General features: G+C 39.8%; 2 protein-coding genes across 2 annotated transcripts in view; one reads left to right on the top strand and one right to left on the bottom strand.

The window, feature by feature from the left end:
• Positions 1 to 1217: 1217 nt before the first annotated feature.
• Positions 1218 to 5405, top strand: LOC104277550 (chromosome unknown open reading frame, human C11orf58; the record flags this gene model as incomplete). Its single annotated transcript, XM_009874216.1, has 3 exons — positions 1218 to 1278; positions 3039 to 3148; positions 4379 to 5405. Coding segments are annotated over 3 exons (381 nt in total), but the record flags the coding sequence as incomplete, so codon positions are not given.
• An 18268-nt stretch (positions 5406 to 23673) lies between these two features.
• The window catches only part of PLEKHA7 (pleckstrin homology domain containing, family A member 7), a 67300-nt gene continuing 63018 nt past the window's right edge, over positions 23674 to 27955 (bottom strand). Inside the window, exons 16-21 of the mRNA XM_009874215.1 lie at positions 27584 to 27692; positions 26303 to 26541; positions 25710 to 25898; positions 25334 to 25451; positions 24451 to 24530; positions 23674 to 24091 (exon numbers count right to left, since the gene is read on the bottom strand). Coding sequence (XP_009872517.1) covers positions 23882 to 24091; positions 24451 to 24530; positions 25334 to 25451; positions 25710 to 25898; positions 26303 to 26541; positions 27584 to 27692 — 945 coding nt within the window. The 3' untranslated portion in view covers positions 23674 to 23881. The remainder of the gene's footprint in view (positions 24092 to 24450; positions 24531 to 25333; positions 25452 to 25709; positions 25899 to 26302; positions 26542 to 27583; positions 27693 to 27955) is intronic.

A 27955-nucleotide genomic window follows, 5' to 3' on the forward strand; every position in this document is an offset into this window, starting at 1 on the left:
TGCTGCGAAGCGGCCGCGGCAGGAGGCCAGGGCGGCTGCAGGCCGCGGCGCCCTCTGAGGAGGAAGGCAGCGCTCAAAGGCGGCTTCGCTTCGGGACCCTCCTTTCGGGAGGGTGTGGGTTTCGCAGCCACCGCTGTTAATGCCAGCGGTGGCGTAACGCAAAACATCGGTCTGAAGTAGCCCAGTCTCGGCTCTGCAGCTCGCTTCCCCACCCCTTGATGCTTTCAGGCCAGCTAACACAATTGTTTGTGAGCGGTTCTGAGAGACTGCTTGTTACACACTAACAACCTTGGCCACTGGCTCTGTAAAGTTTTCTTTAATTTGAAAAAGATTAAAGATTTCGACGAAATGGTAGCTAATAGACTAAACCAGCAAAATAGTAAAGCTACTTAAATAATCCAGGAAATATTTTTTCAAGGGAAGGTGCTCTAAAACTCTGTATCGGCTATGCTTTTTGCAAAAGAACGCTGCAAACATAGTAGAATATAGTCATACATGCACAAAATTCTGTTTTAGTATTGCAATTCTGTTTACCTTTAAGAAAAATAATTTCACTTGTACTGACTGACTTTGCTCGAATACAGTGTATTTGTAAGTCAAAATATTTTACTGTATTAAAGAGTGAAAGTTAATACTTCCTAGTGTATAGGGATGCAATACCCTGTTAAAACATCCCACTATCACTAACCTTAACGTCTACTTGGATATTTAAACCTGCTTGCTGTGTAATGCCAGTTCTTGCTTTTAGGGATATATTTGCTAACGAGCAACTACTGAGCCAGTAAATTAATGAGCACCGTGAAGGTCTTGCCTGATACCGTGACCAATCTAAAAGTGGGATCATTGTAAAATGCATGGACTGAAGTAGTGCATAGTGCTAAAGAAGGAGACTCAAAGGGTAAATTGTCAGAACCAACGTTCCCACTTGTCCAGCGCTGTGTAGTGTAGTTTTCATCAGTGGCAAGAAACAAGAGTGGAACAGAATCAGCTTCAGGGTGTGGGGAAGAGTGAGGAATATACAGTTGTTGAGGTGTCTTTTTCAGAAAATTCAGCAGAACAAGGATGACACAAGTTCATCGAGAGGCAGTAGTTGTTAACTAGTAAAACTTACAGTCTTGCAGCTGATTGTCAAGGTTTGACAGGAAACCTTTTTCATTCAAGATTTCCAGAATGTTGGCAGAGCTGTCAGCTCCAAAACAAACTGCCTTTTCTTTTAGAAAGAACATACTGGCCGCCTTGTTATCGGAGACCACAGATCAACCTCTCACTTCAGGACAGGTCAGTTCATCCAACAGCTGATACAAAGTTGGAAATCGAACACTTATTTAGGACCATCCCAGTACTCTGAGCTTCATAGATAACCGCAGGGAGGGATTTCAGGTTTTGTGGCTGAAGTTGAAGACAGGTCAGGCGGTGGAGTTGTAGAAGTTTGTCATTTCAAGACTTAGATTACTGACAAACAGTTCCTCTGACTGTGCTTGCTTGCCTTCTGAAGTCCAGATTCAGCAACGTACCTGATGCTCAGCTAAACTTGTGTACAAATGCCCTGGAAATCGGAGCCTATAGGTCCTCAGTCTCGTTTTGCTTAGTAAGCCTTATCAAAATAAAAAATTAAAGTTTTATTGCTGTTGATACCTGGCAGTATTATACTTCTTCCCTGCTGTCAGGTACAGATATCCAAACCTCTGAACTCTTGGGCAGGAAAACGAACAAGGTTGATTTCTCCTCATGACTGATGACCTATTGAGTAGGAAGATCTCTGCCTTACAGCAGGGAGATAGAAGCTGAAGAGATCTGCGAGGTCATCTTGGCAATTGGCAGTAATTTCATGTCACATAACATATGACTTCGTATCATGCTTGCTTAGATAGTAAGTCAAAGTACACCAAAAGCAAGCTGGGCTTGACTGTCTGAGAGAGACTTTGATAAAGCTGTCACAGTTCCAGAAAACTTCTTTCCCTGATACGGTCCAGTATCAGTTGCTGAAAAATTATCTGTGGGTAAACAGCAGGAGCAACCTTAGGATTGGTTGCAGGGTCTGCCATTAGCTTGCAGAGTGACTGAGAATCGCTTCCTTATTCCTTCATTTCCTAGGAAGGAGGTGATGCTTCTCATGAGGAGTCACAGAGAATTGGTACTGCTTTGTTACTAGCAACAAGTTAAGATGCTGGGTTTTTTCCACAAAAAAATCGCAACTATATTCTTAACACTTTACTTCCTTGTCCAACATACAGTTGTTGTCCTTTTATAATAAAATACAGCTTTAACTTCCAAGTGAGGAAGTGTTAATTTGCAATACAAGCTTTTGATTTTACAGAGATATAAATTAAAAACTAGAGTGTTATAAGCCTGATGAGGGAGAACTAAAGATTCCTACCTTTTACAAGAACAGAGGATTCTTAAGTATTTTAGGCCATTTTCCCCCTAGTAAAAATGCTTATTTACTTATTCAAACAAGCAAGTGAAGGGCATGTAGAAATAGCTCATGTAAATTAGTTTTTCTGATAATTCCTAAAGATGGAAAAATGTAGAGCTGTAGTAACCGCTCCTGATAATTCAGGATGCATGAAATAATTTCAGATACAGCTCTATAAACAAGGGTGGTATTATTGGCCTGTTCTGCTGCTAAGTATTAAGCGTGGTTTAATCATAGTAATCTCATGTTATGTAGTGAAGGTCAGCAACTTTCTCCGTGCTGTGACACGTTGCAGTATTGCCCAGAAGCACAGAGAAGTCATACTGGTTACATCTACCTTCGTTATTAAAACATACACCAAGCACAGTACAACTCCAGATGCATCAGGGCTGAGGAATTTACCAACCCGGCTTTGTATCAAAGCACTTTTGCTTGCACACTTGATGCAATTGCTTATGAAGCTGGCGGTTTGTACGCAGTAATACTCAGTCCAATAGTTAAAGATGCCTGATCTTAAACTTTTTCACATATATCTTGAGAAAATTTGGAAGTGTGACTTCATGTAATTTGATGTCTTTGTGAATTTGAATGAACCATAACCAAAATACACTGGACAATGCAGGGGAAGAAGACAAGAAGATGAACGAAGAATTGGAGTCTCAGTACCAACAGAGCATGGACAGCACGATGTCTGGGCGAAACCGGCGCCATTGTGGACTTGGTTTCAGTGAGGTACCGAGTTGTTTGTTTCTGTAACGATTTGGCTTTCGCTTCAGTGAGACAAGGTGATACATGGTTTAAAAATCCAGTCACCACCATTAGTGGCAAACTACTGCAGTTTGGGCTAAAAGACAAGCTTACTGCATGCACCTGACCCTTACTGGCGTACACTGTGGTGGCCCTTTGGATGCCTGGAAATGATTGATGGCATCTCATTGTCATATCGCTTTTCAGACCGTGCTTAATGCTCCGTAATAGTCAAGACTGATTAGGACAGAAGGTGCCAAATATATAAAATCAGGGTGTTGTCAAGGAATACATAAGGAGGCAGGATAACCACGTGCATTGTTGCTGAGATTTAGTGAATCTTAGCTTCCTGTTGCAGCAAAGCACATACCTGTCTCTGGTCCAGAAAAGTAAGTGGCTATAGAGGGGTCAGATGAGGGATATTTGCTGTACAGAGTCCTCCAGTGAGCTGGCACCTGACTGCTGTCGTATTTGAAAGGAATTCCATAGGAATGAGCAGGAAGAGGAGTGTGACAAAACTGAAGAGAATCAGGTTATTAGGAACATGTCTTCACCTGACAGCTGAAAGATGCAATAATTAATTTTTGCTAACTTTTAACACCAGTTACTGCATAAACATAGAGCTGGTGTTTCCAGAGCGAGTAAATCACCTGTGCAGTGCTGGGAATTTTTACTATTCCAGTCATGGGGCTTTACTCTTTAGGACCATGAACAAAATGCCATTTTGGAGTTGTTCTTGACAGCAGCATCACTAGATTCCTTCAGCATTCCTCATGCTGTAGTGTGCTACATCTGCTTCCAAAGATCAGTCATGTACATGAATTCTTCATAGTCTAGCCATTGGTTTCATTATGTTTCTCTCCATGACAAATAATTCAAATATCATCACATACTGTGTACACCCAAGTAAGGAATTACTAAACTGAAGCTTTACTGATCTGAAGCTTTTCAAACTCATTTAATGGTGTCTTTAGGATTTCTGCTCTAACTAATTCAGAATATGGCTGATGAAGTTATGGTTGGTATGGTTAACCACTTCAGTGGAGTTGCCTTCTATCTAATAATTTGTGTATTAAAGACTTGTGTTTTGCAGCCCATTATAGTATTAAAATTAAAGGAGTCATTAAGGGAAACATCCTCACTGGACAGTTTTAAAAGCTGCAGTGGAGTTGCCAGGAAATAATGGTTTATTTGTCTCATAATCTGAACTTCTAGTATCAGGAATGTGAAGACGAAGAAGAGGCTGGTGGACCCTCCTCTGAAGAGAGTTCAGAGGACTCCGAAAGTGGCTCGGAGTCAGAGCAAGAGGAGTCCGCAGAGGAGCTACAGGCTGCTGAAAAACATGATGAAGCTGAGGTTCCAGAAAACAAAAAAGAAGCAAAAAGCAACTATAAAATGATGTTTGTTAAAGCCAGTGGTTCATAACTGCAGATGTAACAGCTTTGTATTTCAAGTACAGTAAGCCTTATTGTTACAGTGCAAAGTGGAGGACTGCTACAGCACAGATCTTTGTATTATGATTTTAAAAGACCCTGTTAGATGACAAAAAGTAGTATTTGCTTTCTGTTGCCATGGATAACATTTTTATGGGCACAGTGATATATTACTGGTTTTTGTAAAGTGTATAAAATACTGGATGGAGAAATAAATTCTTTTTGTCTGGCCCAATCTCAGCAATGTTATCTAAACTATCCCTCCCCTTATTCCATGCAAGATAAGGAAACTTCATGTTAGTGTTTTCTTTAGTTAGTACCCCAGTCTTGAATTTTTAACTATTAAGATTACATGTGAATTACTGGCTGTTGCATTAGTTGTAAATTACCAGTATCAGCACTGTTCTGTGATGTACTAGAGCTTTAAACAATCATTTGTCTATAGATGCTAGTGTTGACAGGGCTGAGCGGAGAAGTCAGTCACTTTTGTGACAGTATTCGTCACCGTATCCATCTGAAGTCCTATGGCAGTTGCACAGGAGAAGATGTTTTAGAAATGGGTAATACCACAGAAGGCTCTTAATTGCTTCTTTGATTTTGTAATGAGGGGCATGAGCTGTCGTTCTTTATACATGTGAGTAGAAAAGAGGGATTTTTTGAATTACCAGCTCCTGGTTATAGCACTGAGCTGTTACTAAAAAATAACTCCTGAAGAAACCAGTTTACTTTGAAAGAAAAAATATACTTTGATATTGAAAAGGATATACAAATCATTTAGCTTTTTTAAATAGAGAATACAGAGTTAAGTAAACAAGCCCTTATTTTCTGCCTGTACACGTGTCACTTTGAGGTCTAAGTCAATTATCCCAATAAGGTTGTACCTCTGAAGTAGATACACTTCAAGAGTCAGGAGTTCCAGGAACTCCTTCCAGCAAGAACTAGGCACATCCATTCCTGTGCGCATTGGTAGTTGTTCTATTCAAGTAATTAATAGAATATCTGAGCTTTTTAGACTTTGTTTCCTCTTAGTACATTAAACAGGTCAACTGTCTCTCCTTGCTGGGAGAACAGAACATCTGATCTGTACCTCTAGGACAGCCTCCTTCTGCCACAACAGTGTTGTAAGAAACACTCCAGAAGCTTGTGGAGAATCTTCCATTTCTATATAGAATTTACAACATCTGCAAGCCAGTTGGCCTGCATGAAGGCAGCGGTATGTACCACCCTTGCACAGGTTTATTGAGTGTAAACATGGCAGCATCAGTTATTGGGGGAGAACTTGGAATAAGTTACACTATGGAAAAAATAAAAATAATATGCTTGTAAATAAAACCCGAGTGTAGATTTCGATTAATCTGCTTTGCTATATTTGCATTTAATACAGAATTTTTCAAAGTCATTGAGTTTTTACAAAGAGTGTTATGGCAGCCACTAAAGGTCGGTGATTTGTACTTGATTCATATGGATTTTGTTTTTCCCAACACTGCAAGCTTCTAATGCCTAAACAAAAACTAAAGCTGCTTGTACATCGTGAAGAAAGAAAACTTCATCGTGACTTATGAAAGCTGCTCTATCTAGCAAGAGATTAGAGGCCCTCCCCAAAAGATCAACTGATTAACTTTCCTAATAGACTGGTAACAGGTTTGTCCTATTTAGATACTTGAGCTACAGGTAACCAGCATTTCCCTGTTAAATTCTTTTAGATGTGGCTCTGGCTGTTTGTTGCCTTGAGTGCAATTACAAAATGAAGGCCAGCACCACTCTCGCCGCCTTTCCTGCTGCAGCTGCTCAGCACCCACGCCGAGCTCCGGACTCGGTTTCAGGTGATGAGTTCCATTGCTCTCCCACCAGGCGAAGGGCCCTGCTGCTTTCCCATTCTCCTCAAAGGAAAGGCACAGTAAAACCTCACCCCCATGGGGGCTTTTTCTCCACAGTGCAACAGGCCTGGAAAGCCCCAGGAAAAGCAGCTGCAGCTGGCAGGCCCTGTGTGGGTGCCTGACAACAGAACCGGCTGCCACAGTGAGCAATGTCAGGGGGCTCTGCCAGTCAGCTCTGCCTTGTAAAACAGATTTGGCCATCAGTTCAATATATATAAAAACAGAACATGCAGGGATATAATATCAACTGAAATTAAACTGTTCTAGTAACAGATCTGACCAGGAGAAAAAAAAGAAAAATCAACATAACATTGCTTCCATTCTATAAAAGTATGACAGATCTGATGAGGTTTGGTGTAACTCATTTATGATGCCGATCTAAGACTGATTTGCTCAAAATAGGAAAAGTTCTACATAATCACATTTTTCTATGTAACATTAATAAACACATTAAGAACACGCAGATGTACCTATGAAGCAACCTAAGAAGCTTCTCCATATATACTGAGAAAGGCTCATTTAATTCCCTGTAGATTGTACAGTAAACGTTTTAATTGAGGAGTCAGTTTTAGCAACATTTGGTGTAACAGCATCAGCAGGAGTGGCAGGGATAGTAGCAGAGCAGTTTCAGCTCTCATACTTAGCAGAGACAGAGAACACAGGAAAAATCAAGGTTGGTGTCTTGGTTGATTCTAGGCAGCTCTTTCCCGTTTCTGGTTGGTTTGGAAGGAGCTTCCAGAGATGATAGAACACCTAAGCAGACACTGAATCATAAAAAGGGCAACTGCATTTGTCTTTTCAAACAAGATTTGGCCACTGAAATTCCTCAACAACCAGCTTATTTCCACCTCAGTAGAAAGGCTGAAGTATGCCAGTACTCCTGCATGTCCTAGGGAACAACTGATGCAACTGATCTGTGTCACAGAACCACCATCACATCTCGTAAGAGTTTTCACCTGTTTCTAAACCACACTGAAAATTTATCTATGCAAAGCTCAGTGCAGGTGCGGTATCAGCATTTGCCTTTGGAAGACTGCAACCACTTGACCAGGTCGAAAGCAGCGCTGTGCCTGTTCCTCTTCCACCTGCCCTGGGCTAGGGAACCCCTCAAGACGAGTACCCCCAGAGCCCCACTGCCCCCAGGGTCCTGCAGTCACAAGAGGAGGCTTCTAAGCCAGGTGATTCTCAGAATCGTACAGGAATTCTTCAAGGCCAAGAAAACCAGATCTGTAAGTTGCCCTGTAGCTTTATGGAACTGCTTTACAGTTACTCTCCCTTTCTTCCTGAAGGGGAGGCCGACAACTTGATTCCTGAAAGCACAATTTATAGGCCAGCTTCAAAGCTATAGGTCCTTCTAAGGCTCTGGTTGGGGAATTCACATCAAAGATGACATGCACATGTTGTTCTGATGCCAGAGCGGATGGTTGGTAGAAATCTCTGTGGATTTGCTACAGTCCCCAGTACAGGGATTAAATTATGCACTGAAGCTGCCTCTGTAAACTGCAGGAGACCAAGAGAATAAGTGGCAGCGCAACGTCTCATAATCAAAGCCCGGCACGGTTGTTTGCATCAGCCTCTTGGAAACTCTGAGGGGATTAGGAGAAGGGACAAGTGTCAAGTTGCCCTCAGTGAAGGGACTGAGCAGAAATTGGTTTTGTTTGCTTTTAAGACTGCCACCTCAGCTGCACTTTTCCTGAGAAAAATACCCGAGTAGTACATGTGTACAGCATCACAATGGGTAGAGAAAGGTTTCCTTAGTTTTGCACAGAATTAAAGAAACAAAATACATAATGATTTAATCTAATCTGATCTGGTTTTGATGTGCAGGTGCAGAATGAAATCCCACTGACTGTGCTATAATCTACCCAAATCCAACACCATAGCTCAGGAAGATCTAGTGAGGGGAAAAAAATAAAAAAGAGAAGAATGAAAAGTAATGGGTCAGAAGAGGGTTTTTGTATCATCAGTTAAGCAATACAGAAGAAAGCAATACAAAACCCTTCCCTGCTTTTTATTTTTTTTTATGGCTGCCCACCCTGACCTGCAAGGAAATTCTTTTAAACTGTTATCAAGCTACACTAAAGGCTACAGAAAGGTTTGACAATCTGAACTGGCTCTTTTTTTCACCCTCATATTTATTGCTAAAGCCTTAAAACGTGCAAGTGAAGATTTTGATCCTCAACTGGTTGGGGCCAAGCCTCCTTCTTTCCAAGAAAATCTAGTAATTGTGATTTGTTTGTAAGGATGCAGTAATATAATAGATCTTCTAAAGCATCAATTTTGTTTTGTCAAAAAGACAGCATATAAAATTGGTACTCAGCACGCACGTACACACAACTGATGAAGCCGTTACCCAGATCCTGAATAAAATCTGCATAGGAAACCCTTTGCTGAGTAACTTTTAAACTGGATTCAGTGAAGACAACCAAAGAGTCCTCAAGCATACAGAAGGCTTTGAGAAAGCCAGGGGACACTGCTACTCTCACAAGATGTTGCCGTCTCTTCCAGGTTAGGAGTTGAAAGTGAACAGAACAGCCAGTTCTGGTACTCATCTCAGCAGTGGTCCCTCAGCTTTTGCTGGTTCTGTGCCTTAGCAACAAATAAAAGGAGAATGGGATCAACGTGCATGTGTGTGTAAGGATTCACACCCCCCAACACACACACACCAGCACACTACAACCATGCTGAGCAGAAGACAGAATTTTATTCCATACCCGAAGATGATGCTCAAAAGCACAATATGGAAGAAGAAAAGCAGAGATACAGGAGAACCATTTAGCATGAAGCAGCCAAAAAGCCAACAATACGAACAATAGAGACAATACGAGAGACAAATAGAATTAGCAGCGACTTCTCTGACATCAGCTTTCTCCCCCAGAGTGGTACCACTCAGTGTAACTAAATGTCACCAGCTACTTCATTTCATTGGGGTTACATCTTGCATAAGCCATCAGCCAAGGTCTTTAAAAAAATACAAAAAAACCTCCTGTGTCTCGAGAGATGAACCGGAAGACAATGCTATGGCTTTTCTCAATCCCAGCTCTAGAGATAAAAATCCAGTCAGCCAAAGCCCCTGAGAAGAGGCCCGAGGCCAGAGACTGCAGCGAGCCAGACAGCCCTTGGTCCTGCCTTGGGCACAACCGCCCCGAGAGCACCACACGCTCGGGCCAGGCTCTGTGCCCAGCAGGACCAATATTTTGCACCCTTGGCTCTGGGCCAAGCTGTTTCTACAGGGGAAAAAAAGAGTTTCACTCATCCTAGCCATTCTTAACTGCAATTTGGCTTACAAGAACAGAGCACAGCAGCTGCCAATAGAAAAGACAGCTGTCCTGCTACCAAAGCTCGATTTTAATGTAACCAGTGTTCTCCCATTTGTTCACTACCATCACACCACTCTACTCCCGTTTATCCCATTCACAAGGTATTTTTTGTACTAGGACTCCGGACATACATTCTCACTTGCCAGCCATATCCTCTACAGTTTTAGGCCGAGCCCCTTTGTGAAACCTTTTGTCTGAGTCCACTTATTCCAGCTCCTTCAATCTTTTTACTATCTCATTCAACCCACGAGGCTCTTCACCCTCACCTTCAGCCTCTTAGTGCTGTTTGCAGACACACCTCTGCCAATTTCCTACAAACTCGCTACTCACCTTTGTTTTCGTAACCTCTTCCTTCTTTCAGTGCTTCTTTACGCTGTAGCCCCTGGTAAAAGGCTTCTAGTGGGCAACAAGAAAACAGCATTATCCTTTGAGCTTACATCTCACAACACTTTTTCACTAGTAACTGCTCTAAAAATGGTAATTCTGTTAGTGTTTTCTTTGGAGGCTGTTTTGCACTCTCTGTAAGGCAACCAGGAGCACTGGCAAGTAAATAACAAGTAAACAGGGCACAAATATGCACATAGGCAATACCTCCTGGTTTTATTTACTAATTAGCACTCAAAAGTTATTCTGCCATCTCCCAGTAATTTCATGGCAGGCTTTGTAATTTTAACTTCCTCTCAGGTTTACCTGTAGTTTAACATTCAAAGTATGGTTCTTGCACAGAATACCTCGACAGACCTGTATTAAAAATGCTCTTTAAAATTCCAAAGCTTTGAACTAAAGAAATATCTCAAGAAGTTTTCATGGAAAGTTCACCTCGGTTGGTTCAATTCAGCTACAGTGAGATGCACCTTTTCAAATAATGGAAAAAACTGGAAAGGGGTCAGACCCAATCAATACCGTTGTTCAAACAGAATTTCAGGCACTGTGATGTGCGTGGGTTTTGTGCTCTGTCTTTGTACTGCTCCACTATGAAGAAAGGTTGCTTTTGCTACTAGAGCAATAGAAGTCTTACCCTTTTGAATACAGCCAAATAACCAATGGGAATGTTTACTAGGTGTGGAAAATATAGCAATTTTTTGTGTTCTTATGCACGGCTTTGTTCTTTTTATAACTGCGCTATCCATTGATACCCACATATGCACGGAGTGCAAGCAAACACATTAAAATACTGATAGACAGGCATAAATTAGAGGGGTAGCATCAGATCATGCCTTCTGTATCTTCTGAGATTTGACACTAAGTGAATTCCAGCCTTTCCTTCATATAATTCCAGAAGTTAATTGCTAAGACACATGGGCAATATGTGGTTTTACAGAGGGGAATGGATGCTGATACAAAATAGATACACATATATTTGAAAATCTGAAAATCAGATGGAAAAATAATGGTGTAAACAATATCAGAACATGCTGGGAGCGCTCTGCTTTCCCAAAAGAGCAGCCCCTCCCTCCACAGGGTACAGGGTACCAAGACCACCTTGCTTGACTTTTACCAATTTTTTGGAAATAGCAGCCCACAAATTTAGTAGTATCCTCCAGTACCTTTTAGTTCCACACAAAAACAGCTTTCCAGAATAGAATCTCGTAAAACAGTTTTCTCCTGAAAAACCTTTCTATCTATTTTTTTTCCAACTGTTCCAAAACACTCCAGACTCCTGCTGCTTCAAAACAAATAGGCGTTGCCTAGATGTACAAAACCAAACAGTGCTATAGCTCAAACAAGATTTCCCAGCAGCCCGGCGATACACAGAAACTCAAATTAACAGTAGTGAAAAATGAGGGGGGAGGTTTGTTACACAAGTTCAAAAAGGTGAAAGCAGCTACTTACGAGTACCAGGCTGTAGTTTTATAAATTCAGCTGTGCAGTAAAATTTAGCAACTTTAGTTGCAGAAATTGAAAAGAGATGTATACGGGAAGAGAAGTCACTCTGCGTGATTTTTGCTTGGTATAACATTACAAAACACTAATTAGAAAACAGCACCTTCAAAAGAAGAACTGATACTGCTTACTCATGAGTTTCTGTTTCTTAAATTATAATCAGTCCCAAACATGCTGCTTAATAGGCAGAGGGAAAAAAAAAGTCACATTCTGATCAAAATTCTATTGATCTACATGTAGATATGACTTTTTCTAATCTTAATATTAGAAGTAGTGTTCAACATCTACAAAAGAGCATTTTGATTAAAAAAACCAACTGAACAACGAAACTGACCCAAATCAAACACTACAAGTATATAAAAATTAGCCCAAAGTATTTAAAAACTACCCTCATCCCTGAAAAAAAAAAAAAAAGATGCTCACAGGAGAAGAGCATTTCCCATATTCAACAAGAAGTTTCAGAAGAAAAAATATCTTGATGATTTTTTTCCCAAATATGGAATAAACTATGGATGCAGACCAAAATCTAAGAAAGATTCGTTCTCTTAAAACCACGAATGGTGTAACTATTCACGTGCAGATTTTGCACATGACCAAATAAAACTAACAACTCCCATCACCTGCAGAGCAGAAGCACCTGCACCCCCTGCCCTCCATTGCCAGAGGGAATTCGGAGCTACTGGCGGCCGCAGCTCAGGACCCCAGGGTCACCCCCCAGCACGGCCACCAACTCTTCCCTCCTGCACAACAAAGCTCCCAGAGAATGACGCAGCTTCACCGAGCCGAGCAGCAGGTGGTCAAAGGCACCTCTGTGTGCCTGAGAACCAGGACAAGCACTGCAGGCAGCTCACATCGGAATTTCTGCTGCAGCCACCTAAAGGTCAAGCACCCAGAGTCTCAAAAATTCGCTCTCGAGTTCGCAGTCAACGCTAAACCACAGAAACACTCCTCACTGCTTCTCTATATTTTGTTCTAGACATTTAAGTTTCAGCAGAATTACACATTTCCACCAGTCTCCATCGAAGTGATGTCCTCGGAGGGACCCGTTCCAGCATTCGGCACTGCTGGGCACCGGCTACTCCCAGTCACCCACCGGTCCTCCCTCTGGCCAGCACCCTCCTGGCACCCAGAGCGCTGCCCCCAGGTTTTCTCTTTGGTTTAAACTGAAATTACCTTTGACACTTTTATTTCACCAGAAACTAAGGGGCTAAGAATGTGTCCGACAAACACAGGTATGTATGAGACAGAAAGCGTGGTGTCGTAGTCACTGTGTTCAGGGGCCACCCTGAAAAATCTTTCTATTCAAGATTAAAGACAGATTTAAACAGACACTAAGAAACAGAAACAGACAGAGGCAATTCAAGGCAGTTATGTTAATATTTTAATCTGTACATATACCATTTTCCAAACGGTTACATTTTATTTAAATTAATGTTTTCTTGCAAAATATTCATTTATGCTTTCAAAACTTTTTATAAAGGCAAAAATAAATCATTATTTTGGCAAAAGGTTTTGAAGTGGATACTGGCAGTATTGAGGTAAAATAGATTGCATTAGCTAAATATATACTTTTAGGAATATTTCTGAGTACAGTGTTAGCATGATACGACTTGTCCTAAAGTCTGAAACGTGAAAGTCAACGTCAAGCGTTTTGTAGCTATTACTTGAATGCAGCAAATTAACAAGTTAGTGGTTTCACAAAATGCTGCAGAAGTATTTCTCAGTCATTTCTCATCCAGAGCTGAACTCAAGTGACAGTTACATAATGGGAATTTTTTGCATTCAATGTGTACACAGGTTTTTTTCAAGTAAAGTAGTTGCAGCAATTCATTTAATCTTATTTTCCCCTTATGTAACTACCTCACCCTTTGCCCTGTACAGAAGTTAAACACTCCATTTCAAAGTTTGGCAAAGTTAAGCACCAGGTGAACATAGGTATGAAATCAGCAGGTACCACGTTACATTAGTTTTGCTCTTTCCAGGATAAATACTAGTCAATACATCATATTGTAATATTTATTGAAAAAAAAAAATCAAAAGAAAAATACGTATTTACTAGCAAAATGACATATTCTATTATATTTTTTATTGCTTAGTTCACATATTTAATCACAAGTTTTCTTCTTCCACATCTCAACTTCCAAAAAAATATAATTTGTTAGCTGTTTGTTACTAAGGGGACAGCACTACTGTCAAGAGCAACCTAGCAACCTGTGTCCTGATACCAGCAAGTGAATCGCACGGCATCAGGACAGGAAATGGGAGTTAAAACTGGCTTTCATTACAGCTTTTGTGGAAAATTGCAATTACACAGCAGTTACTGCTATTTAGAAATTTAAGCTAAAAGTTCCTTGCGATTTATTATTTAATGGGCAAAAGGGTGGGCGATTAACTCTACAACACACTCAATCCAAAACACCCTTTGAGCAAATCTCTCGCTTGTGTTAGCTCTACCCTCACCCATGAATGTGCTTTTAGGTTTGTTCAAATTTACTTTTTTTTCCATGAAACTTTACATTGTGCATCTGAGCCTGAGGGGGAAGTAACAGCATCTTTTAACATCTACGCAAGTAGTTTCTCTTAAAATGAACTCAGCCCTTGATTTAAAAAAAAAAAATCTAAAATACATCGTCCTAAAAACACATTGTCAGTATTTTACAGAGTTTATTAAAAGTGCCATTTATTCATATAAAAAGTCTGAACTAAACTGAATTCAAAATAAAATTATTTGCAATTCTCTTCATTTTCATAGAAAATCCCCCTGTTATTCTCTGACTGTATTTCCAGAAGACCACGTCGTCAGCCAGTGAGCGTCTTCCCAGAAAGCTGGTAACAAATCTCCTCCTTCTTCCATGCAGCATCACTAGGTGGGGATTTGCTTTGAGTCCTACGTCAGTGTTCACTTACTGCTTTGGCTGCCATGAAGTAAAACAAAACATGGTTAAATATTAAAGCCAGCACACTAGTGCCAAGCGGCAAGCACTTCCAGGAAGGTTTTTTTATTAAGGCTTTCTGCAGTTTGTGAGGATGAGCAATTCGTACAGATACGTTAAGCGAACAATTATCTCATCATGCCACTGACGCTCAAACTCCTGCGTCCCCTGCGTGTTGCAACTACTCTCTTGATAATTTTCCTGAAGATGTAGGGGTTTTAACATCTATCTATACATACACGTGTATGTATACTTATCTCGACATACAATACACATGTTTTTAAGCCAGTCTGGAATCACAGAAAGGTTGGGGTAGGCAGGTCATCTGGTCCAAGCCCCCTGCTCAGGTCCAATATCCTGGGACCACAAAGTTATTTTTCTAGGTACTTCAGGGCACACACAGGACCCCGTTGGCAAGCAAAGGCCTCATGTGATGTGGTAATCAGCCAGCATATTCCTGGATCTAACAGCAGAGTCAAGTGTTATTCAGACACAGCAAAGGTGGTAGAATCTGGTTCTTGGAAACATAAACTGAACCAGAAAACAAAAAAAAAAAACAACCTATTTCCATCATGCTCTGTAGAGGTTTCTGAAGTCTATCCACCTCTTTTGATGTAAATTTGTCATTTTCCACAGGTCTTGTTGAAGGCAGATCACTGCCCGTTTGGGCCTTTCTGGCATATGCTAATTTTAATTTACATTTTTAATTTTTGCATAGATATTTGACTCAGGTTAGTGACAATGAAAACAAAGGTATCTAACACTATTTAAGGTATTTGCTCAATCAAGCCTTTTTGCTATTTCACCTGTGTTTTATCTTTTTGTCCAACATCAGTCAATAAAATTGGGCCAAATCAGAAAGGGGAATAATTTCAAAGGAAACTATGGAAGCATGGGGAGTGTCTTAATGAAGGGCACATTTAGCGGTTAAGTATCATAACATCTACAGGTTTTCCTATTTCAAATAGAGAAAAACTTGGAAAATTCTACTGGGAAGAGATGATTCATATTTCTTTCCAAGGACAACAAAACGATCATAATTTCAATACTTGAAATGGCAAAATAACCTCATCAAGGACAAAAATAAAGTCTTTTGTTAACACAACCCAACAGAAAACACATCAAAGACAGAATTAGGTATAAAGGGCCAAATTTTCAGCTCACCTCAGTTAAGACTCTGATATCAGTTCTCATCAAAGGTATAAGCCCATAAAAGAATCCCCCGCTTATACAACTTTGCACTTTGGATTCTCTCGTGAAACACCAGTTTAATGTTATGCGCAGGAAAAAAATACCTGCGCGCCCCTACGGCAGCCCCAGGAGTACACAAGCCCAGCCATCGGAGTACGAATCACTGCTGAAAATCTGGCCCCGTGCTACCGAGAGGACAGAGGTCTCTTTCCTTCACCACAGTTAAGATTACGGAAGCATCTTCTCTGAAGACTGACAGGAGTTATTTGAAGACTTTATTAGCCCACGTGTTAGCTCATTAGAAGCAATACTCACAAGAAAAAAAGGTTTCCGGAAAATAGATACATGCATTCATTTGGCTCTAATTTAGATTTAGTAAAAATGTTAGAATTCCGCAAGCCACAGCAAAGGTACAATGGCAAATCAGACATGCCGAGAGCAGTTAGTTCTTACTTTTAAGGTGTTTAAACAAATGTGTAGTGAAATCCATTGCTTAAGGGGGAGTGAGGTGGCTGCGGTACAGAAGGTGAGGGTGCTTTAGATGGATAGGTCAGCTGCTGAGCTAGAAGGGATCACACACAGGAATTAGGCTGCACAATCAAACATTCATATTTTAACAGAGCCACCTTTATTTTCTACCACGCGAATAGGAAACCTGATTAGTAACGCAATGAGGTGTTACGCTATTTTAGTTCCACGGAACACAACTTTAACAACAATATTTATACTTGCTCTTTTTTTCTATTAGCTGCATAAAGGATGCAAATGAACATTCCTGTTTTGATGAGAATATGGACAATCCATCCTAAGATGAAGTTTCACTGGAGCACCTTAAGGCACACCACGCTGACACACCCCAGCCAAGCCCTGCCGATAGAACTGCAGTTCTGGAATGCATCTATACTTGCTAATTTGATTTCAAGATTTCACAGAGGTTATACAGGTTTTCAGTATTTCCTCTGTTACTTGCCAATGAGCAGAAACAAAGATAATATACAGAAAAATCACCAAAAAATAGCTACAGGTGTATATAAAAACTGGCTTAGTACAGTGTGTGATACAGTAAATACATTTTCAGACCTCATCCTGAAACTTCAGGATAAAGAATACAATGATTAAAACTACCCTCATTTAGAAAACAGTGTAAAAGTATAGTATTAGCAGACAATAATCACAAACTAAAGAGACTGAAATTCAGCCTTAAATTTTGCCCTTATATTTTGAAGGGCCAAAGGTAGACCTAATTCCAAACCACACAGTTTAGGAAATGACTTCGTGATACGCCTGCACTTGATGGAAATCGTTCAGACTCTTGGCACGATTTTAATTTAGAAGGTTCATTTCTTACAAGGAACTCTAAAACGCTCACATTTCCTTCAGGTTTAGCTGCCACTGCATCCCTGAGCATACAGTCACATTCAATCTACAATCTGATACTACAGATGCACGTTACGTATCTGGATATTGGAATAATCTGTCTTAAATGGAAGGTCTTAAGGTCTTCTGCAGCAAGTACCAAAAGTTTAAACTGACAGCTTCAGATGAGAAATGTGCATATTTTTTCTCCATCATAGTTGAAGTTTCCATTATTTCCATTCTGCACCAGAACAGTGAACTGTGCCGGTTATAAATGGCCAGTCAGATATTTGCTAGAATAGCTGCTGCATGTATTACTGCGTGATACAAATCCCTTGACATTTCTTACTTATTTCAACTGTAAAGCAATCAAGAATGAAATTATCACTTTTAGTAACATATTGCAAAGGATCTGTTAATTTCCAGAATTCATGCACAGCTGTCTTGCTCTGACCTCTAATCTTGGTCAGCAGACAAAAACCTGCAGATGCCCATTTTACAATGTTTTTTTTCAGCCTGTTGTCATACAGCTCAAGCTGCAAAGGACTGTACTCTAACCGCCATCACCAGACCAGGGAATCTTTCTGGTAAAAACTGAAAATCCCTTTGGCTCAATTTTAAGTCAAAGATCAATTTACTTTCTAGAAATTAATATAGAAATACCTCACTTAACATAATTATAGGGAATTAACTGAAAACGTTATTTCTTTAGTGCTACTAGCAAGAGCAAGCTTCCCAACTCTGAACTTACTGATCATACTCTTTTGTCACCTTGGAGGCCACTGGAGGCCAAATACTGAATGTAAATCTTTAGTGTCTCTACATTTGTTGCCTATACACAGTTTTTGCTATTTTGAATATGAATGACTAAAAACCTCTCTTATGTTCAGAATTCAGCAACAACCCCACACAACATTAGAAGCTGGTAAGAAATAGCTGTTATTTTGTAAATAACTAAGTATTACCTGCTACCTCCTTGCTCCTCTGAGAGGCTTCAGAAGCCAAAGCGTATGATATGGTAATGATGCGCTCCTGCTCTTGCAGCTGCGAATCTAAATCAACCGAGTTGTGCTTGTCCTGGGCAACAGTAGGCTGTAGATTGTGCATACTGGTGGGAAAGTGCAAAACAACATTAACATTTGCAAACATAAAGAAGAATCCACCATACAGACGAGAACAAGCTCGTTTTCAGATCTCATCTATCAAGCTCCGTATTTTATTGATGCTGTTTCGTGTTAGATACCGTACACAAATGACCACAGCGTAAAAAGACAGATGATGCCGCCACTACGCCGTCACAATTTCTGCACAGCCTTAAATACATCTGAAAGTCCTTTTTTGTAACAGTGCTGTTTACATGTAGACAGCACTACCGAAACTGCTGTTCACTTGAAGTTGATAATAAAATTTCTTGTTGGTGCCCAGAAGAAAAGGCACATAACCTGTTGGTCTGCAGGCACCGCCTCTTCAGTTGTCCTCCAGAGAGACAGCAGATATCTGAGGTAATCAAATCCTTGAAACAGAATGTTTCAGCTGACTCTGCGTTAGATGTAAGTAGCAAAAAGCACTCTTTCAGAACTCCAGCTCTGAAGACAATAGAAACTTCCTCTCACACTGACTCTTCTTCTGCTTTTTGCCAGATCTGTGCCTTTCTTTCCTCCTCACTCTCATCTACAAGTTGCTTGGTAAGGGCTCACTACTATTTTAGGATGCTCTGACATATGACATATGGACACATTCTGTTCTAAACAGGAGCCTCAAGTATTCTACTTAAATTCTGCATGCATTTTCTAAAAGCCACATGTTATACTTAGATAATTCAATAGGAATTACCTGTTGTATGAAGTTAGTTCCCAACGTTTAGCAAAAACCCTTATAAGATTTGGAAAAAAAAACCAACCCCCAAAACAAACTGACCTTGATTTAGTAAGAAGATTTTTTATCTTTTCTGCTTTACGCTGCCTCGCTGCCAGTTCTTCAGTTGAAAGAGGCTCTTCTGGCTCCAGTTCAATATAGCGTTCTGGAATTGCAACCTTCTCAGGTTTTGACAACTGTGGAAACAAAGCACGCATCAAGTTTGTAGTAACTAAGGTTTAACAAAAGTTGAGATAAATTCTCCTCAATGGGAAAACACAGTGAAAAGAATAAAGTATAGGTTTTCACAGTCAATACATGCACCTGGTGCTAAATGCTCCCTCTGGATATGGGCTGATGCCCTTTTAACAGTGTCTTTTCCCTCTGATTCATTTTACTTTAGAAGACAGATCGAAAAGAGATTACAAAAGAAATCAGAATCAACAGGAAATCAGAATCTTCAGCTCAGGCTTAGAGCCCGAAGCAGGACACTGCCTAAAGCTGTTAAAGCAGAAAGAACAACCACTACATGACTGACTGACAACCTGTGATTTTAATGTGATGATATTTAAGTCATGCCAGCGAGAACTCCCTACAACTGAAAGGAAATATAACCTGAAGTTTCCATCTAGGTTATCCTTCTTTTGAGACTGCATAATCTTCAAAAATTGTCTACGGAACTGACCCAGAAATACACCACCGTTGTGCAACTGTAACAACACGTCGTAGACACATAATTATGTAGATTGAAAAGATTAATACAATTGCACAGAAGTGAGCAACATGTATTTGTTAGGATTAGTTTAGTAATGCTAAATAATCCTAAATTTGTCACCACTGAACTTAGTCCACACTAATTCAATGGCATGTGTAAAGGGGCCTGATCTAAGCCGCAGCGATTAGGCTCAGCAGCCACGGGCCCAAGGCGTACAGGACAGTCACTGGCACTCAAAACCAGATTAAAATCACAGCTTCCACCTCTTACAAATATCTCTCTATAAAATGATACATTTCCAACAGTTTTCAGGAGAGTAGTGATGCTCCAATACCGTGACTAATAATCCTGCTACCAGAGCATCTTGCCCACAGCGCAGGACGGGCTCAGAGCACCCTCTGCTATATTCTCTCTCACCCACCAGGTGGCTCAAGCGCATTTCAAACAAATACTCGGCTGCTAGAGTGGAAAAAACGTCCCAGTGCCCAGAACCTCAGCCAAGCCACTGAAAAAGGTGCCAGAAAGGTGTTTTCTGTTTGGACCAGAGTCAAGCAGTGCTCCCTCTTCTCCACCATGTTTTGAAAATCAAAATCAAGAGTAAGGGAGCTCTGGGGAACTAATTTTCCCTTCATTGATGTTTATTATTTTCAAATACTCTTCACATTGTCTTCTCATCTTTTTTTCCCGATTTATATAACGTACCCCAACTTCATCACTTTTTCCTTTATAAGGCCAGAGATATGTATTTCAAACAGGAAAGCCAACCTTTCAGTTTCTTCTCTCCATTAAAACACAACATGAACACGAACCTTCCAGAGATTCTAAGTGCCAGGCCATAAATATTCAATATCCGAAAGACTCCTTCTAGTTCAAACTTCCAGCTACCTTTTGAAAGAAAAGATGAGAATTCCCTGCCTACAACTTCGAAAGGTTACTATTTTGGGACTTGGAACAGGAGGCAAAAAATGATGAGCATTACCTCTCTGCTGATATCTAAATCATAGTCTTGAGGCTCCAGGTCTGTCTCTGTCACTGCCACTGGCTGAACTTTAAACCACTCATTTTCATCCTTGTCTTCTCCACGAACTGCCCTCTCAAGTAACTGCAAATCAAATTCTTGCTCTCGTTTCCACTGGTAATAGATACAAAACAATTAACAGCATTCAACCAAACTGCCAAATCCATCATTTAGCAACGTACATTACTACTGCTGCAAATGCTACATGGCTGAAAGAATCCTCAGAGCAAAGCCCTTAACTGACAAGAAAAAGAAAATACAGCTGTATTTCTTGGAATATATGGTTGGGAGATCTGACCTCTAGCTGTGCTGCGCTGACTTTGGAGTCTTGTTTAATTTTACAGGTACCATTCAGCAGTATTAAATTCTAACAAACGTATTAATCACAATTTCACAGACGCCGATTAACACAGGACTGGCTACACGCCAACACCTTTGGGAGCACGGGGGTCAATCCAAGTGACCCTCCGGATGGGCAGACTAGGCCTAGGCAACCTCACTGGGCAGTGCTGCCCAAGTCTGAATCACTACACAGAAAGGGTATTTATATTGCAGGTGAAGATTTGCAACTTGAAAATTTCATGTATGTTTTTAGAATGCTACCTCGTGTTTAAAGCTGTAATATTTTATGTACTGGAATTAGCTTGTCTTGGATTAAAAACCAGCAATTTAGTAACCTCGGAGCGCTTCCGACGTGACTAAAAGCAATACTTCGCTAACTGCAAAGACAAAATCTTTTGCATTCTGTTCTTACAAGGTAAGTATTTAGCAGTATTAAATTTGGAATATCCATAAATTAAACGGAGTTCCCAAATCATTGTGTAGTAGCTCCTTCACAGCTACACACAATACAGCTGCATATGAACTCCAGTTTAAGAACACTATCAACACTTAGTTCAAAAAATTGTGTTCAGCTGCAGCATTATTCCATCCAGAAGGTCTCCTCAACTTTACTGCACACAGTATTAAAAGCAGTGTGAGAGAGAAGGGGGGAAAAGAACAAAAAAAATCACCTCCTCAGGCATTTGAGGGTATCAAGAGGATAATGTGGCATTTTATGTTTTGTAAAAAATATCAAGTATTTCTGATACAAATCTTTGGCTTGTTTTGGTTGAAATTTGAACTCCCTGGGAAGTCCTTGGCCTTCCTTACGCAACTTGCATTAATATATCCAATTGAAACCTATTCATGCACAAGCTCTCAATATTCACTCAGAAAATACATATCTTCCATGTATATTTTTAAAAGTTAAATAGCTAAAAAGCAATTATATCTCAAAAAATAATATGTTTCTTTATAGAACTCAAAAGAGAAAAAAAAGTGTTCTCATACGAGTTCTCCAAACTCATTATTCTACTCATATTCGAACCAGGCCTGATTGACATAGTATATTTTAAATACACAGTATCATTTTCAAGTTATTATATACAGGTAAGAAAAACATCAAACCATTCTTATGAAGCAGTATTTTTATTGGCTTTGATGCTGTGACTTTTACATTAAAAAGGCATCATATATAACAAATGAACCCACGTACTGTGATCAATACTTAAAATGTCACACTACACTCGAGAGCTGACCGATTAAAAATTAGACTTACACATACAATGTATGTTTAAAGCAAATGTTACATACTGAGCAGCATTTCAATTATACATATAACTGTTTGCCATTTTGGCTGCTAAATAATTGTAATGCTGTAATTGTGCTATCAAACATGCTTTTTGCGTATCGAAGCCCTATAACCTCTACAAAACATTGCTAGGGCTGAAAGATTTTAATTCTTTACAGCAAGACCCAGATGGCACCCAAATTTATAGCTAAAGTGTTTGCCACAAACGTTAATAAGGAGCGTTATGAAAATGCTTCAGTCCGACTTGTGTATGCTATGCGAGTCAGGAAACGTGAGCAGCTCAGATTTACTTCTTTTAATATGAAAATAACAGTGATACTACAGGTCTACAGTTCCCAGATACTATGCATAATCTTTAATAAATTTGTGATTGCAAACAGAAGACAAAATAGATGAATGTCTCCAAGTAGTGCACTCGTATTTACTGTGAAAGTAAATACAAATAAGTGGCTGCAAATTAGTGCTACCGAACAGTGGGAATGAAAGGCTGAATATTATAGGTATTTTTTTAATGCTAGCAACTGACACACATGTACTAAATGCAATTAAGCCTGGTAAAAATTGAGTAGTCCAGTTAGAAATTTTAAAGTAACTGCAAAATTCTGCAAATTAAACACAAGCAAACAAAAAAAAGAGGCATTAGGTATGATGAGTGACAAATCTAAAAGCAAGAGATCTTGTGCAATGAATTAGGTAAAACAAGGTGATCATTCTAAAGCTCTAGTGGACCAAATAAAAAATAAATTAAAAGACCACAGCATAAGTGCAATTACAGTACAATCTTGGTTTAGCACCAAGTGAGTGACTAGTAACTTCACCAATTAGAATTGCTTTGGTTAGTATCCAAAATGTATCATTACAAATTTATTGTCTGTACAGCATTTAATCTCAGAATGCAACAAAAATTCTTTTCTTCAGCAGCTTAAATCTGAGCCTTGTTAGAATATTCTACATTTCGAGCTTTAAAGAAGAATTTGTATAAATTAAAACACATTAGCTCTTACATAAATTTCTAATCAGCACGATCAGATTTTAAAACTGTTTATCCATTTACCATCTTGTTTAAAGACACAAAATACACACCCCCTCGGTCTGATATTACCACGACTATCTTGCAGCCTAATTTATGAATTAAAAAGAAAAACACTCACGGTGAATAAGAACATTCTAAAAGGCCCATTCTATTATGAAGCAGTTCTAAAACTGTACAAGCTTCTTACACTTTCTAAATACAATTCCAATGAAAACCAATCACATCTCTGAAATCACTCCAATATACTCCCATCTCCACTCAGCACACTAACCTCCGACCAACTTAAAAAAAAACATAGACTGTAAGTACTAGTAAAAAAAGATCATCTGTTCCTCACACACCCTGAACTAATTTTATACTTTATAACACTAATTTAATTAGACCAGAAGCATCACACACACTCGAATGAAAGTGCTTGCTAGGGCAAAAACCATCCGAAGATATTTTCAGCTTAGTCCTTTTAAGGCATATCTAACATACTGAGCCTACGTCTGCAGAAATGGGCCTGATGAAAGAGCGAGCTGAAACGGACTGCCTTTCTCCTTGGCTAAGAGTTCTCTTGCGTTCACGGACTAACGCCTTCTGATGGCGCTTCATTCTTTCCAGTTGTTCCTCTGCGCTCATCTTGCCTCTTTGGTGGTCTCCAGAGTATAAACGTTCCAAGGCACTCTTTGGTCTCTCCTGCAGAAGGCACCAGGCACACAAAGCACAGGTTGTAATTAATATTTTATAAGAAGTACTAAATTAACATTATGTTATTCCATTGTTTTCCCAGTAATTTGCATATTTCACTTCTATATTTTCTATTCGTAGTGCCGATTTTTCATTCTAAGCCTTTTTTTACAAACCTATTTCTAAAACAGTAAGCTGTCTGTCTGCCTCCTGATTCATTTAAGAAGTTGGGGACTGTTATTAGATCGCGAGTGCTGGTCCTCTCCCATGCTACTACAATCCCACTTTCTGCTATGCAAAATATATTCTGGACTTAACTACTTTGAACAGTTCAGACATTTGCCTTCAGCTGTTCATTTGAAACTTACCTTGGACCTATCTCTTCGAAGCGTTGCATATGTTGAAAGGGTAGATGAGTGGTGCAATCTGGAAGTTGATCCAGATAAACCTTTATAATGAAAAAGAGAATGCTTTTGAATCAAATGACAGATAAAATGAAGACAAGCGTCAGATATTTTTTAAATTATCATGCTTTTTCTATGACAACCTGGTTAGTATTTTGACTCATGTTTCACATTTCGCAGTTTAAAAGATCAGGAGAGGCGTGAAGTTTAATTGCAGCCAAAAGTAACGTGTTTTCGGTCACTAACGATCCAAATTCAAAAAGATCTACAATAACTTAGAAGCTTATATTACATGTGGTACGGGGTGAACTCAGCTGTACAACAGTAGATAAGCTGTACAAATAATCACATCTGTAAAGAAAATAAAACCTTAACATTCACAGTTAAAAAGGAAAGAAGTAAGAAAAGAATGCCTAATATATTAATTACTCTCCCTCACACATCGTAATTTGTGGAACAGTTACGGGACTGTAGCACAGTGGGGATGGAGTGTCTGGGGACACAATATTCATGTTCTTTATCGCTTTGACCTCATCGGCAGTAGAAGTGCTTAAAAAAACACTTGAATTTGCAAAATATCACAAAGAAATTATGAGGAAAAATAACTCTGAACATGAAAGACACTGTAATAGCTAATTTCATATTTTGTGATGTCTTTTTTTTTTTTCAGCTTTTATATATAACGTTGCTTTGCAAAAGGCTGTCTGTAATGGCACCATTAAACCGCACATAACCGCCAGACTTTCACAGCATTGTACCATTAATCTAAAAATAATGCTCTAATGATAAAGACCATCTCCAGAAAATCAGTACTGTTAATAATCCATTACATAAACTCCTGGCTTACCACGGGTAGGTAATGTCTGGTATCCACTGTCAGGGCTTATGAGAGCACTGGAAGGTTGGCTGAGGTCACCACCTATCATTGCTAGTTCTGGTTCGCTCATGTACGAACGCAGTTCCACCTGTGTGGAAAAATACTCATCAGTTCACATGAGATCGCAGACAGTGAGTCTTAGTAATGTTAAAACAAATCCTAAGGCATTGTTTCTGGTTTACTAAGTTTCTCTCTGCCATTATTATACAGCATACACCTATCCCTGCCTTTACCATCTCTCTGCAACTCTTTTGCTCTCCCTATGACAAGATCTAGAAGTCCATGTATTTTACAGCCAATAATATCTGTTATTATAGGCCCATAGTGCAGGCGTATGAGCACTCACCCTATAGTCTCCATTCACATACTGTCCAAGCTCCCTGTCTCTCTTTCTTTCATCCGACTGACGTTTGAGGCCCCGCACTGATGTGTGTCTGATGACAGTGGCTTCTCTCGGGAGAGGTGGAACAGCTGGTGGATGATCATCAGGACTGTACAACTGAGGGAGAGGAGGTCTGGGCGGTGCTTCGTCTTCCTGGTAAAAGGGAAGCCCAGGAATTCAGCAAACAGTCTGAAAAGAGCCTCATTACAGTACATGAGTTATTTGTGACTGCTTTAGCATGTTCTCCTCTGTCACACCAGGAGCTTGAGGCTTTAGAAAACAAACAAGACCCAAGAAAGCAAACAACTAATAAACCACCAAGCACTACAAAGGAAGGCTCTGCACTGGTATGTTCTAAAACAGTATATGGCTACTGTTTATAAAGCTCCAGGTATTCTCCTGTAAGTGCTATTGCTCAGTTCTGATACAAACACCATTAAGTGTCTCCCTGTTGTGCCTCCGCGCTGCATACACTTGGGAACCATGAAGTTTTCAACCTTTCTTGCCAGAAGTAAATGGCAACACTGGTGTATGAATCTCACAAGAGCAGTACTTACAACCTTTGGCTTGAGCTTAACTGGTGACTGAAGAGGCGGCTCAACTTTTTTCAGCTGCTGTGCTTGGTGCTGCGTTCTGGCCTGGAAATAAGGCTGCGGGTACAGCCTAACCTCCAGAGAGGGTTTAACCGGACTGGGTGGAGGGCTTTGTGGAGCTGAGAGTTTGCTCTCCGCAGTTGTGAGGGATGCTGGTAAGGAAGGCACTGAAGACTGAGAAAACGAAGGCACTGTTTTTCTCTCTAGGGGAGAAATATTCAGTCGCGTTAGGTGCTGCTTCTTATGAATAATGTTCGTAAGAATAGCAATTAACATCCTTAGACTTCATAAAACAGCCCTAATACTTGGCACATTGCTTTGAACACAAATGGAGTGGTTTTTGGACATAAAAATATTTTATTGTTACATTATAGTATGAGTGGAAAGCATTTCCTTGATGAGGACCAAGAAAGCCTTTCAGGCCAAAAATAAAACCACACTTTTAATCATCCTTGGAGAGGGAAGGGAGGAAAAGCCCAAGAGTCACACAAAATCTATTCATAGGCTGTATCTGGCCCCGTGCCACAGATTCCTTAAGATGGCTACAGATCTAGACAAAGCTAAGCATGACAGCCATACCTCAAATAAAATAAAATCTCACCATCTCAGAACTATTTTATCTCTGTTTGTAAAAGGTAAGCAAAGATACTTTAAATGTAAAGTGAATTTGCAGTAGGCGTTAAGTCTCTTGCTATCCCAAGAGCATTAGGTGTTTGAAACCCTAACAAAGCAATTGAAACACAGACCACACACACGCTCCCTTCCTCTTCTCCAGAGCTGATGGTGTTGCTTTGCCCACCAACACCTGCCTGAAGAGGGAGGGCGAAGGCAACTGCAGCAAGGGCACTTGGGCAGCATCCAAGGGGGGGAAAAACCAAAACAAGCAGCCACGACAACAAAGACAAGCTCCTGGACAGAATGCAGAATAAATACCAGGCTGGTACGAGCCTGGCATGTGACAGAAACTCTTTCTGCAATGCGAAGAACTTAGCCCATAATTATTGTTCCCTTTTTTATGGCTTGTTACATCTCGGTGCCATCACCATGTGAAAACAAACAACAAAAACTTTGTTGCCATCTCAACCAATTAACCAAGTAAATGCGCTCAATCAGAGATTTCTGATGCAAGCAACAGCAGAATTAAATTGCTTTTTTGCAGTAGAACAAACTTCTAGACTATTTGCACAGACCTAAAGATTCAGTTGCATTTGCATATTTTTTATGTTTTAATTATATTCTCTTTACCTGGATTCTTGATAGAGTCTACTATGGTTTTATAGTTTGTTTTATTTGCACTCAAGCCAGCTGTAACATCTTCAATTCTCCACAAGTCTTTTTGTATTTGTGTTTTCTCCTGATGTTTGTAGTAAAGAAAAAAAGAAAAATCAAAAATCAATCTTACCTAATTTTTAATTTATTTTGGGCTTAACCTTCTTTTGATATCAAAATCAAACAAATGTTTCATAACTTACATGAAAACTTAGAAGTCTAGAAATTATTTAAATAGTTTAAAATTAAAAAAAAAACCAAAACCCACCAACATGAACATATCTTGCCCACAGAATTTCTTAGAGCATTTTCTAAGTCGTGGAACACTTCTTACGGAAGACTGAGGGA

Source organism: Apaloderma vittatum, unplaced genomic scaffold, assembly GCF_000703405.1.
Source record: "Apaloderma vittatum isolate BGI_N311 unplaced genomic scaffold, ASM70340v1 scaffold3778, whole genome shotgun sequence".
In the NCBI taxonomy this organism is placed as follows: domain Eukaryota; kingdom Metazoa; phylum Chordata; class Aves; order Trogoniformes; family Trogonidae; genus Apaloderma; species Apaloderma vittatum.